This window comes from Cicer arietinum, chromosome 2 (genome assembly GCF_000331145.2).
Source record: "Cicer arietinum cultivar CDC Frontier isolate Library 1 chromosome 2, Cicar.CDCFrontier_v2.0, whole genome shotgun sequence".
NCBI lineage: Eukaryota > Viridiplantae > Streptophyta > Magnoliopsida > Fabales > Fabaceae > Cicer > Cicer arietinum.
This window is the reverse complement of record NC_021161.2, coordinates 48,875,915-48,890,163: the sequence shown is the minus strand read 5'-3', so window position 1 is coordinate 48,890,163 and position 14,249 is coordinate 48,875,915. Positions and strand designations below refer to the sequence as shown.

The 14,249-nt window shown below is 29.8% G+C and overlaps 2 protein-coding genes across 4 annotated transcripts in view; one reads left to right on the top strand and one right to left on the bottom strand.

Annotated features, from left to right (window-relative positions):
- Positions 1-2,501, bottom strand: part of LOC101511610 (uncharacterized) — a 5,561-nt gene extending 3,060 nt beyond the window's left edge. Inside the window, exons 1-3 of one of the 3 annotated variants that reach the window (XM_004491120.4) lie at positions 2,372-2,501; positions 418-1,555; positions 221-292 (exon numbers count right to left, since the gene is read on the bottom strand). In XM_004491120.4, coding sequence (XP_004491177.1) covers positions 221-292; positions 418-1,486 — 1,141 coding nt within the window. In that variant the 5' untranslated portion in view covers positions 1,487-1,555; positions 2,372-2,501. Of the gene's footprint in view, positions 1-220; positions 293-417; positions 1,556-2,087; positions 2,261-2,371 lie in introns of those variants that run through there. The other 2 variants (XM_012713185.3, XM_027331991.2) reach the window with 2 other exon arrangements.
- A 5,316-nt stretch (positions 2,502-7,817) lies between these two features.
- On the top strand, positions 7,818-9,247 carry LOC101495073 (F-box protein CPR1-like). The gene has a single exon (XM_012713151.3). It carries the CDS (start codon positions 7,885-7,887, stop codon positions 9,199-9,201), a length of 1,317 nt encoding a protein of 438 aa, XP_012568605.1. The 5' UTR covers positions 7,818-7,884; the 3' UTR covers positions 9,202-9,247.
- The last annotated feature ends 5,002 nt before the right edge of the window (positions 9,248-14,249 follow it).

The following is a 14,249-nucleotide window of genomic DNA, read 5'->3' as shown; positions in this document are numbered from 1 at the left end:
AACCGCTCCCACTCGAGCGACCAGCCCGAATATCAATAACTATGAGGCATACCCAACAACTTCATTTCTAATCCTATCCTGTCTTGTGTAGCCACTCATCTATCGTTCACTCACTCATAAGGAATACTTTTAGAACAAACAATAAGAATTGTTCAACCAACAAGATCGGCAATGTCTAGGGAACCCAAAAAATCTATAGTTAACAAGACTCAGAAATTACCTTCTGGAACTTGACTTGGATCCTCCCCACATGAGAAACATGCCTTAACAAATAAGGATGCCAAAGAACCATCTGTTACAATTAAGAATTCTCTGGTTAATACTTTAAAGCATTTCATTTTGAAATAAATTACACAACAATGAAAATAAAATTTCAAAAGATACACATTGAAAGAAGAGAGCTAGAAAGATTAGTACTTTCTTTTCCTGCGAATATTGGTCGAAAGTGAGATTTATTTGCTTCAAGCATCCTTGGAACCTCTTCACCAGATTCCGAAGCTCTAATAAAGAGAACCTCAATATCCTTCACACTTGAAAAGAAATTCTTAGGAGTGACTTTATTTTCACTATGATTCTCTTTCTCCGCTGATTTATTTGTTTCCGGAGTCTTCGATGCAGACAAATTCGGAGGGTTTCTTCCCTTCTCGCCATTTACCAATTCAACTTCAGAAGTTGAATCCCCTTTCACAGGCTTAGTTGTTGTATCATGCAAAACATTTGCTTGAACACGGTTATTAGCTCTATTTAGATTTTCATATCTTTGGACTAGAGTTTCTGCAGTAGGCTCTTCATCAAATTCATCTTTGGATTCGTGCGAGCAACTAGAAGAAACCTTCTCTTCATCATCATCTTCCAACTCAGGAATTCCTTCCTCCTCCCTTACAAGTTGTATATCATCACCACCGTTATCTATATCATGAGGCATGTTGCTTTTCCCTTCTTGAAAAGAAAACTGATGATCGATTGGATTAAAAAGACCAAAGAAATCCCAGTGTGGAGTTCCATCTGGAAGAGAAGAATCTTCAAATGCTTCTGTCTCAGACATTCTACTTCCATTCTGTGCAATGCTTGACGATGTTGTTACTGTTCCTATAACAGGTACAGGTGGTTTTTCTTCGACTTTTTTCGAAGAAAAACCGCTAAGTTTCATATGATTTGTGTAGAACTTGTTAGAACTACTAGGAGGAGAGAGAATTGGAGATGCATCAATGTGTTGTGACATAGATGGTGAAGAGTGTGACAATGCCTTATCAGTTAAAGCAAGTGCTTCTGGTGTTGCATTAGTGTATAAGGAAGACTCAACGTGAGTTTCAGGTTCTGTGAATTTTCTTAGAGCTGTTCCTACAATTTTCAGTGACTTAACATATGAAACATATGCAGCTGCTAATGAGCAACGTCCGTCGAGTGCTTGCCTAACAAATTTCTTCCTTTCGCGGCACAGTTGAAGCGCCTTTTCGTCCTCCATTTTGGAGCTTGAAGCTCCCATTATCCCAAATCTAACTTACCTTTCTCGTCTTTTCTTTTTATTATGGAAATCCTAGACCTTGATTTCTATCTGCAAACTCATTCAACATCAAATATATTAGATAAAACTATAAATGAGCTATATACAAGTACTAGGGTTAGAACAACAACCCTAGTTCAAAAGAAAACAAATACGAAAAAACGCATGAACACTCGAGATTTGATCACCAAGTTAGGCCAATTGTGCTTATGTCTCCAACAGAAGAGGAGTTGTAGTTCCTTTCTATTAATTTCAAGCTTAAGATTTATAATGTTTTATGTTTAAATACTACGGTCCATTTTCCAATTAGATTACCCTGATGAGCCATAACAAACAACTAGACATAACATGACAAGCCTAGTAACAATTGCTACAAGAAAAATACAAATCATAAGTATATTTTGCTACATACACACATTACAAGAGGCACAAACATCAAGTCTAAAAAAAAAAAGTGTTGATGTTAAGGATCATTATATGAAATGTCACTATCAATTTTCACATGGAACTAAAAGCAAACACAAAATGCATCTAAGGAACAAGTTGAAGAAAAGAAAACAATAATTACAACAACAAACAGTACCAGAAGTTGGTGAAGTAAAAACCAAACTAAAACTAAGTAGGTGAAACTTGAAAGTGAAACACAAAAACAGAAATGAAAACCCAATGTGAGGCACAGTGAATCTAGAGATGCAGAAGAAAGTAATGAAATTGAAGACAAAAGAGGAAACTTTCAAGGAAGGGAAAGATGAATCAATTATAGAAAGTAGGGAAAAATTTAATTGATTAGAAAAGAAATAGGAAAAAAACATTAAAAAAAAAGAAGAAAAGAGGAAAGCAAAAAAAAGAAAGAATAATCGTGGGTACCTACTGAAAGTGCAGAGATGCAGATTGAGAAGTTGGAATAAAGAGAATGATTAGAATTGGGGAAAAAGAAGAGAATTTAAGAGAGAAGCATTGCTACTATACCATGCAAATCAACACACACATCTTACCGTGCTTTGTGGACCCCATTTCCACGTCCTCTTGCTTTTTCGCTCTTGCTGCTGCGTACTACCACGCGCTTTCCACGAACAGTTCCTATATTAGTTTCGGAAATATTTTTATCATAGTGATATATTATATGTTAATTAATTAGACTTCAAAAACAAACAATGTATTATCTTTCTTGTTCAATCCATAATTCATTTTCTTTGGAAAAATTGTACTTGAGTTGGATGTTAATGAGTCATCAATATAGAAAAAGTTTAGATGGTTAAAAGAGTGTTTATAAATATAAATTTAATTTATATACATCAGTATTATTAATATAATTTTTTTTTCTATTAATTAATCTCCATAATTAAAATCATTATAAATATTTAATTTTTATTATAATTATTTTTAAAATTATATTTATTATTATTATGATGTACTGATATTTGTAAAAAATATTACATTAATAATACATGAAAATATTTTAGATGTATTATATTCCGTTGGCATTATTTGTTTTGTCTTTTGTTTTTGTTTTTTATCAATAAGGAAGAAATGTTTTTCTAATTTTTATGATACTGTTTTTCTAATTTAAGGTGTTATGTAGTAATATATTTGAAATAAGTTATGTTCCGAATGAGATGAAATCTATTTTGAAACATAGTAACATAATAAATAAGAGATTTAAAATATTATCAATTCGAAACTCGATTCAATAATTAATTTATTGAACTTAGTTCATGGATCAAAAATGAGTTAAATATGAGCTAAATAAATGAATTAAACTTGAATTATATACAGTTCGACTCATTTGTTATATATATATGAGTTGAAATTCGTTTACTCCAAAAATTCATTTGTGACGAGATATTTCGTTTAAGAACTCAACATAGATGATAAATTTCACCAATCGAATTGTTGATTAGTGACATATAATATATGAATGATCAGGTACACAAAGTTTTATATAAATCCAAAATTCGAATCTATATAATCTAGTCATCGATATTTGTTTATATTTGCAAAAACTTATTATACGTCAATTTGAAATTATTTAATGAATTATTAAATAGTTTTAAAATTTTATAAAAATTTGTCGAGTTGATCTACTTAATAAGAACTATTGATTCGACAGTTGGATCAGTGGATATATATATAAATTGTCAATTTTATTTTTGTATGAAATAAATTTCACTAGGAGTTGTTAAAAAAAATTAATTTAGGTGTAAGTATTAAAATGCTTGAAGATGTTGTTGAACACATTATAAATGTCATTCTAAAATGAAATAAAATCATTTGAAAAACTAATATTAAGAAATTATTTATATCATTTCAAAGTTACTAAAAAGACATACACTCAATTGTTTATACAAAAACCAAATTCCATCTCTAATATTGAAAAATATAGTCCTTTACACTCTTCTCTTCTCTTATATAAGAAGTGCACCACCAAACACATGAAACAATTAAAAGTAATGAGAAAATTGATCTAAGAAGATTGATTTTTAAGTTTAGTTTAAATTTAAATTATATGAACTTTAGTTAATTTTTATTAATATTTTAACTTAAAGTTGAAGAAACACATTTGTTCCTATAAGTTTTGTTGTTGTTGTTGACGTCGTCTTTTGGTTCATTTGATTTGAACTATTGAGTTGATCGTGAACTTGAATCGAGTCAAATTTAAGCTAAAAATTAAATTTGTAAGAATTCAAGTTGATTTTAAGTTAAACCAACTTTTATTGATTTGAATAAAATTGAACCTAAATTCGACTCAAGTTGACTCATTTTCAATCCACCATATGAGAAACATGAAAAATTTCCTATGAAGGGGATCTCTCCCATCTAAACTAAACCCATTTGATTTCGTGACGACAAATTCAATTATTTATCAATCATGTCAATTTGGAGCTGTTGCGTAGTCTTGTGCTAAATTAAGAATTTAAGTTATATACACTATTAATATAATTTTTTTTATATTATCAATTAATTATAATTGCTAAATTATTCATAATATTTGACTTTTACAATAATTACTTTTAAATCACGTCGATGATCAATCATAATGAAGTGTTTGTATAGAATTTATACTGTCGGTACATGAAAAATAAACTTTTATATTAATTTACGAGAATACCGGTGGTTTTTGTATGTGACATAACTTTTGTATATAACCTATAGAGTAACGAAGAGAGAGCTACTATATAGAGAGGAAATATGTACTAGATAGTGTGGCTGTGATTGGTATAAAGGGGTGGGGCAAGAGAGTGTAAATGCACCTAGCTACAACTATAAATATATTCAATGAGCACAAATTTTATTTTATTTTTTATACATATTTTACCAAAAATATTTATTTGACAACAAAGTGATAAACACATATATGGTTGAGACTTGAGAGCTATAAACCCATTTGTGTAAGTGTCAACAATATGTGTATAATATAAAAAAAATCCAATTTCCCTATGGAGATTATTAATCGTAAAAAGAAAATTATGGTTAATAAAATGAAATTTAGTAAAAGGAAGAAAAAAAGAGTGTGGGGATTGCAGTGGACATGTGATTTGCTTTTGGATGATCACCCTTTTTAGTCATATATGCCTTCATCGATGCTTTACTTCACTTTTTCTTCAATGTCCTTCTCCTTCAATTATTACAATAATACATCCACATAATGGCATATAATGCTCATTCAGTTTTAAAAATCAACTTATCTTATGAAGCACATAATCTATGTGGCCTAATTTGAGGATCACGTGTTATTTGTATTCAAGTAGGTATTGTGCCCATATAAGATCACTTGTGTATATTGTGCATGTGTGTAACTTGGATATTATTTTTAGTAAAAAAAACATAAAGAAAATATTGCAATTGAACACCATATTTTTAACTAAAAATTTAAAGAAATGGATTTAGGGGTCTTTCTACTTATATATATATATATATATATATATAAAATTCTCCTACTAAATATTGTAAAGCTTTACCAAACTTTATTTTGGGTTCTTTTTAACTTTTCAAGTCTAAATTCAAAAATAATTCGAGGACAAGAAATCTTAATGAAATTAAACCTGCAATAGATTTTAGGGGAAAATTCTTCAAATAGAAAATGTTTTAAAGTTGGTGATGTATATATATATATAATATTTTAGATCAATTTTTTTTTTCAATGTGAGACTTCTTTACTCATATTTGATATATCAACACATTTATACGTGGTTTATTGTTGACCTACATTAAAAGTTATTTGAAATTTTATCGAAAATTGACGACATTTTTCAAAATGGTACTTTTGTACTTTATGAATGAGAAAATTAATAACTCGATCGATGTAAAAATAAAGAAAAGTGAATATATTACTCAAAACTAAACTCGTCAAACCGACATCAATAAGTCACAATCTCAAATGTAAAGATAGAGAGAATCATTAATTTATATTTCTAAAGAATGTTGTCGAATGTCATTAGTGTTTTGAATAATATTTAAGCATTGGTTCATGATGGTCCTGATTTATCTTAGAATTTACCTTTAGAAACATATCAAAAGCTCGCAAGCGGCTTCAAAAAAAAATATAATTAATATTAAATAATATACTATTGTCATCTTTATATGTAAGATTGTGTTAAAAAAAAAATTGTCTTTTTCTATAACACCATTTACAAATCACAAGATATATTAATATTTTTTTTCACAAAATACTCCTAATGGAATAAAAAGAGTTAAAAAATCATTTGTTTTTCTATATTAATAATTGAAAGATAAATTCTAGAACGACAACATACATCGTTGACACATTCAATGTTGAAAATTCTTAAATTTTGTAAATTAATTAAATAAATTTTATATATAAAGACAGATGTAATATTATCTAATAGTTTTGGGTATATAAAATAAAACTCAAACATAGAACAATAAAGTGACCCATGTTTAGGGGATTTCAACTATGGATCAACTCGATTAATCAAATGACTCAATTCAAGTTCAAGAATTTGATTTGAGTTTTTTTGTTTGTTATTTTTTGTTTGGGTCGAACCTAAACTAATTAGCCCAAAGTTGAAGTTGTTCGGTTTGATAACTTAATTATTTATGGCGTCAAATCTATAAAACTAATTTGTTCTATAAAATTGTCAAATTTTGTTTTTTTATCTGGTTTAAGATTTTTATGTGTTAGATTTTCGAATGTTTTAATTTATTTGAAGGGCTATTTTTTTTAATAAAAAAATTAGTATAAATGTATGAAATTCAATGCTAGATAATTATAGGTTTTTGTTGTCAGTAAAAATTAGGTTATACTACTCAATAATTCAACTCGAATCAACCTGTATGTCACCAAATTAAGTTGAGTCATATTCGATAGGAAAACTACAGTTTATTTTAGTCAACTCAAATCTATGAAATATAATTGGATCGAGTAACAATTTATCAAATAAATTCCAACCCGACCCTTATATATCATTCATGTCTATATTGATGGTAGGTGTGAAAAAGTGTTAGATCTGTGAAAAAGTGTTAGATTGAATTAGATTTTGTAAGTCTCAAAAACCTGATGTTAATTTTAGGTTTGAGTCTAGCTTTTTAAAAACGTGATATAAGATACTAATTTACTTAAATGCCTACTTTATGTTAAATGCCTAATAAATAATTTAACCTAACTTCAAAAAATTTTGGTCTAATCTAGGATAAACCATATTGAATATTTCAAAAATTATTATTTTTTATTTAATTATCTTCTATTTTTTTTATATAAAAAAGTAGGGTAAAGGAATGATGATAATCACGAAAACATCAAGGATGTGTTTAACAGATGAATTTTGGAGAGAAAATGAGGGGGCAACTTATTTTTCTCTTTTAAATTAACGATACTATAAAATATTTCTTAAAATAAAGATATTATATGATTATTTATTATATTATTTTTTATTTTTTATTTTTAAATTTCAAATATAGTACAAAATGTAGACTTATTAAAAACTAAGGCTTATTAAACACTTACAAAGAACTTACATTTATGCCTATCCTCAATTACACTACTGAGAATTTTAGACTAAATCATTGGTCCTTATTTTCTGTTGTTTTTTTTTTTTTATTTAAAAAAATATTTTCTAAATTTTTTTCTTTATGTATTTGTATACGAAATGATAAACCATAAACTCACCACACATTGTCATTTAATGAAATTTTGTTTTGTAAAATATATTAAAGACTTTGTCTTCGGTTTTGAAATTAACTGCTTGGCTATTCTTTTGTGACTGTTGCCGCAACTTTCTCCACCCTAAACCCTAAATAATAAATAATAGGCTTGCTACACATGAACTTAATATCAAAGGTAACATATAAAAAAACTCAAAGAAGAAGAAGATAAACCTTTGTTCATATAGTTGACTTGCACAACTTTTTTATAACATCTTATGGATTCTTCCTATTATGTTGCCTCTAATAGTCACCTCAACAACATTGCAATTGCCGCCACAATTGGCAAGGTAAGAAATTATATACCCGATGATATTGTCTTCTCTATTCTATCAAAATTACCTATTAAATCTTTGAAGCGATTTATGTGTGTATGTAAATCATGGTCTCTCTTATTTGAAGACCCTCATTTCATGACCATGTTTCGTTACAAATTTATATGTAACCACAATAATGAATCGCTCCTTCTACAACTACGTCTACCATATACGGATGATGATGACTTGTATGTGAATAGGATGTATTCATGGGACTTAGACTTCTTAGAATTTCCTATACCATTCATTCCAGGTAACAAATATTATACCGAGTTGTATTCTCTTTCTAGAAAGAGATTTGTGAACAAGATCAAATTAGATTGGCCAAATCTACTTCCTAATCAAGAGCATATAGTCCAATTTGATTTGCATGACCCATTTGATTTTAAGATTTTTGGTTTTGCTAGTGTTAATGGCATACTTTGTCTCGTTAAGTCTAATCTTCGAAGTGTTCTATTGTGGAACCCAACTACCAAAGAATGCAAGGTCATTCCTCCTAGCCCTATTGAGTCGCGTCACCTTCCGTTGCCTTATCAGCCTATGCCGCAACTTGATGTTTATGGATTTGGTTATGATATTGTTAGAGATGACTATAAGGTGATTCGTCATGTATCATTTATATTTGATTCAACACAAACAACTTACAACTGGGAGATATATAGCTTAAGAAATGACTCTTGGCGTAAACTTGATTTTGATATGCCAACTTCCTATCGAAGTTGTCAACATGTCCATGTGTATGTGGACGGCGTGTGTCATTGGTTGTGTGATAATGAAGAAGCAACTCATACATTAGGTGAAGCACGTTTGGTATCATTTGACTTGAACAATGAGTCGTTCGTTATCACACCGATACCCTACATAGAAGATGATAAAGATTATAACGTGTGGTGGAGAAATTTGGCGGAGTTGAATGGATCCATCACCTTGATCACATATCATGAGCAAACCACTACTTTTCACATATCAATTTTAGGCGAACTTGGTGTGAAAGAATCATGGATCAAATTGTTCATTGTTGGGCCTTTGTCTTGTGTTCAAAGTCCTATCGGAATGGGAAAAAAGGGGGAAATATTCTTCATAAGAAATGACCATAAACTATCTTGGTTTGATTTAAATAATCAAACTGTTGAAGAGTTTGATGGTGACGAAAATTGGGGACGTGATTATACATATTACAAGGAAAGTTTTCTTCCAATAGGAGGAATAAATAATTAATTATTTTTCTTAAGTACATGATTGTGAACTTTCTAATTGTCTAGGCCATTTACTTTCTTTTTTTTTCGTGCATTTTCTTCATTGTAGTTTCGAAACCCAATTATGGTATCATCTTGTTACAAGTTTGAAGTTCAATATTAATGCAATGATCTTTCTTTTTATGAATTCATATATTCTAGTGACCTTTTCTAGTCATGTTCGAAACTCAATATTGATCGTGGCTCATTGCTTAGTGTTTTCATCATTTGCAATATAATAGTTATCTAACAAATGCTACATGAAACACTAACTGCATTTTGTTTTTTCAAGCTCTTAATCAGTTCAATATAGATTGTGTATTTTATGAATGAAGAGATGAAAGCAAGTTCATAAATAAAGCCTATTTATAGGTTTAATTCTATCATAAAAAATTAAAAGAAGCATATACATTTATAAGATTAAACGTGTCGATAATTTTGAACCGAACTACTACCAATGTGCTACTTGTGCAAGTGCATTGCAGTTGTGACTGCATGTAATCCAAATCTTTACTATAAGGACTTGACTTCTATTTTGCTTGTATTATGTGTTGCTATTGACATTTAATAGATTCATTAGATCTCTTATAGTAATAAATGCATTTAATAAATTAAAAGAATTTTACATTTAAAGACAAATTATAGTTAGTTGCACACTAATAGTTTGTAACATTGTCATATAAAATGGAGTGGCTACGTAAATTAAAGAATCTCAATCCATAATTAAAAGCACAGTTGTAAGTTTTTAAGTGCAAGCATGGTGTGTTTTGTTTGTCATTAATTGTGCAAAAGTAACCAATTTGTGTTTTGCTATTAAGCATAGTTGATTAAGCAGTAATTAAATTTGATTTTAGTTAAAAGTAAGTTGAATGTAAAATCATATGTGTTTAAATATATTTAAATAAAAATGAGTTGAATAATAAATTTTAGTGCAAAAATCAAATTTAAATTCAGAAGCAACAAATTATAACTTCAAGTTAGAATCAATTCTAAAGATAAAATCAATTCTACTCAACAATATTCAAAAATGTCAAAGTCAATTTTAGTCCTCCAAAACTGATTGAGTCCTCTAAAATTAAAATCAAAACATGTACTAAGAATGTTGAAACTTGGTCGTACAAATTTGAAGTTGTTTGATTCTGATATCAGCTTTATGTGCTGATTTAAAAGTGTTATAGTTTATTTTAAGTATTAAAATTTTAAATTGTTGAATTTGGTATGTGTTAAACATTTATGAGCTTTTGTAAAAAATATTTATGAAATTCAATACCATAACATTATATATATTTAAATTATGTTGCGTCACTTGATTATTCGACGCGAATCAATTCACTCATAACTTAATTGGATTCAATGCAAATGTTTTACACTCCGAAGGCAATTCATTTGTCCATATATGATAAAAGAATTAAGTGCCAATAATGAACATCGTGCAGTTGTACAGTCAAAATATTGGTAGTTGTCTCATTAAGATGGGATTATTCATAATTTAAACTCGAAATTTTATATTGACAAAAAAAAAATATGTCTTAATTTTAGACCGGACACTCCCAATGTGTTGACTGCATAAACGTATGAAGTCCTGAGTGGATGTAATCCAAATCCTTAGCTTCTATAATGCTTAAGTCATTTTATGTGAGATAATAATAAGACACATTGAGTACAAGAAAAGATTCAACTCTTTGAATTAATAAGAGCTCCTATAAACTCATTCTCACTTTGTTCTCTCAATTTTTTATTATATGAAGTTCATGATCTGAATTTTCCCAACATAAGGATTTATAACAAAGAAGAGAATGAGATAGTTATCAAATATTTGCATAATTATTTTAATATTTGTGAAGAGTTTTTTTTTATTGAAGTGATTTATAAGATAAAAAGACAATGAAAACAAATATTCATTAAAAAACTACGTTATATAATATTTGTTTAAGGGTTGGAAAACCTTCTTAATCTGAAGAATATTTTTACATTTTTTTTTCTTTTCTTGGATTAATTTTATGCTCCCAATTTTTTTGTTTTTCCTTTTTTTTTCCATAAATTTTAGTTTATTAAAAAAAATCTTAGAAAGGAAATCAAACATGTCAGTTCATTAATTTTAAAAATGAGTTTGACCATATAGATTATAGAATTCCATTTATTAAATAAATTATTTTGATAAATATGTAAATAATTATGAATAATAATCTAAATTATTACAACCAGTTCAATTCATGCAATTAATATGATTCTTATTACAATATCAATAAAAATATTAATATTATTAGTATTATTAATTACTACTACTACCTAATTATAATTAATATAATGATATGTTATTTTTGAATTTCGAAATTTTTTTAAAAAACAATTTACGCCACCGACAATATTATTGGGTTGAGTCGTGAACTAGGTAGCTTTCTTTAAGACGTTTTGAGGCACTGTCCAAATTGTGCAAAACAGACTATCAATCACGAAGTCCCCAGGATAAAACAGCTCATATAACACACTCAATATGACAGTCGAATAACTACCACTCGTAATATGGCACTAAGACCACTTAAAAGAAAAAGAAGAAGTGAGTAAGAAACGGGAGAAGAGAGAAAAGCCTCAGATACATAAAGCTTTTGGTGTATTTTTTCAACTGGGGAGAACTCTCTATTTATAGAGAAAATTTGTAACTGGATCAGAGAAAAAGGTATGATCCATTAGGTCTGATTCACTAAGTGTGCGCTCCGTCATTCAGGTTTTGACCACATAAACGTGTGCCACATTTTGTTTGACCACATAAACATGCGCCACGTTTGTTTGACCACAAAACGTGCGCTCAGATTTGACTTAGGTTTTTGATTGGGCAATAACAGACACGTGAGACCAGCAATTAGTGTTTTGACCAACAAAACTGAAGTGCAAAATCGGGGGTCAAAGAACTGACTGGATTAGACGTTGAATGTTGACTCAGTGGAGGACAACTACGTAATTAATGTATCAATTAGAGAAAAAACGCAAGCATTCATTTAATTAAATAAATAATTTATTTATTAATTTTCATATGCTAAAAAATAATACACCATGTAGCCAAGCCCAAGCTCAAGCTCGACCGAGCCGATTGGACAATGGCGGCGTGCGCGTGTGGTGGTCAATTATGCATGTGCTCTCCCTCCTTTACAAAATTGGGGTACCCCTTAGGGCACACCCTAAGTATCATACCTCCACCTTATATACCTTACTAGTGTGTGATGTCTCTCTTATGTGGAACTTCCTTATTTTTTCAATTCACAACAACACCACTAGCTCTCATTAATGTCATCATTATTTCTAATAAACTTCCATTAAAATCATCATCATTTCCAACAATCTCTCACTTGAATTTAAAAAGAAGGTTTTTGAAATAGCGTCAAACGCTTCTATAAGATTGTGCATAAACAAATGTGTCTCTTGACTTGAACCTTTGCATAACAAGTAATATTCAGATTCAACAAGAGTGACTCGTAGTCTTAAACTCTATCTTTGACATCAAACTCACACACAACCTTTTCATTTGGTTGTATTCTCAAAAGTCTGTGCATTTATGGTCATGCACGTGTATCCCAGTATAGTGAACACTTTAGGAATTTTGCCTCGAAATTCCATAGGAAGCGGCTCCACTTCCACATTCACATAGGTGAGTCTATCAAGAGTACTCATGTAGTTAGGTGCTCCACTCCACATAAAGTATAGATCTCATTAAGAGTTTCTTTTATCTCATCCTTTTATTGCTTCAGGAATCATGCTTCTTTCATATGTAATATAGCATGTTCATTTCTTATCACTGTGAATTGTTATTATCCATTGAACCTAATTATGGGGATCTCCAGTCTTTTAGGTCGTCAAAGGATCTTGTAACTTATCATCAGTGCCTACATGATCCACTATAACAGCTCCTTTAGAAAGTAATTCTCTAATGGTGTTATGTTTACGACGTATTTGTCGTCTCTTACCGTTGTAATAAAGATTCTCAATTTTTGAAATAGTCGCGGTACTATCACCGTGGATCAACACGGCTGGCAGAGATTTTTTCCACAAAGGGGTCTCTACTAGCAAGCACCTCAACCAGCTTGCTTCTTCACTAGCAGTAGCTAGTGCTATCATTTCAGACTCCATAGTGGACTGAGCCAGTATCATCTGTATCTTTGATTTCCATGATACATAACCACATAATATGTCCATACTATGTCTACTAGTAAACCTGCACAACAATCCAAAGACGTAGGCAATATCAGGCCTAGTACAATCAGTGGCATACCTGAGGCTGCCAGTGATGCTCGTATATTCAGTTTGTCTAACACCTTCACCAGTGTTTTTGAAAAGTTTCACACTTGGATCATATGGTGTGAAAGCAGGTTTACAGTCAAAGTAATTATATTTCTCTATGATCTTTTCAACATAGTGAGATTGATCCAAAGAAATTCCCTTTTCTGACCTAGTAATTTTGATTCGAAGGATTACATTCGCTTCTCCGAGGTCTTTCATATCAAAGTTGTTACTCAACAATTTCACATGATTTACAACATGAATGTTTGAACCAAATATAAGTAATTTGTCTACAAAGAGACATATGATAGTGTAAATGTCATTTTCAAATTTGTAATAAATACAGTTGTCACTTTCATTCACTTTAAACTCATTCGATATAATCAAATTATCAAATTTTTCATGTCATTTTTTAGGAGCTTGTTTAAGACCATACAAAGAATTATCTAACTTACATACCTTGTTTTCTTGTCCATGAATTACAAAACTTTAGGTTGTTCCATATAACATTCTTCTTCCAAGTCACCATTTAAAAAAATTGTTTTAACATCCATCTGGTGTATCACTAAGTTATGAATAGCCGCAAGTGATATGAACACCCTAATGGATGTTATTCTAGTGACTGGTGAAAAAGTGTCGAAGAAATCTATATTTTCTCTTTGTCTAAAACCTTTGGCTACAAGGCATGCCTTATATTTATCACCAGTTCCATCGGGTTTTAGTTTCTTTTACCAGGTCCATTTACAACCTATTGGTTTG

Excerpts from the sequence above, each read along its gene's own strand:
- LOC101495073 (XM_012713151.3), top strand. The coding sequence starts at position 7,885 with ATGGATTCTTCCTATTATGTTGCCTCTAATAGTCACCTCAACAACATT.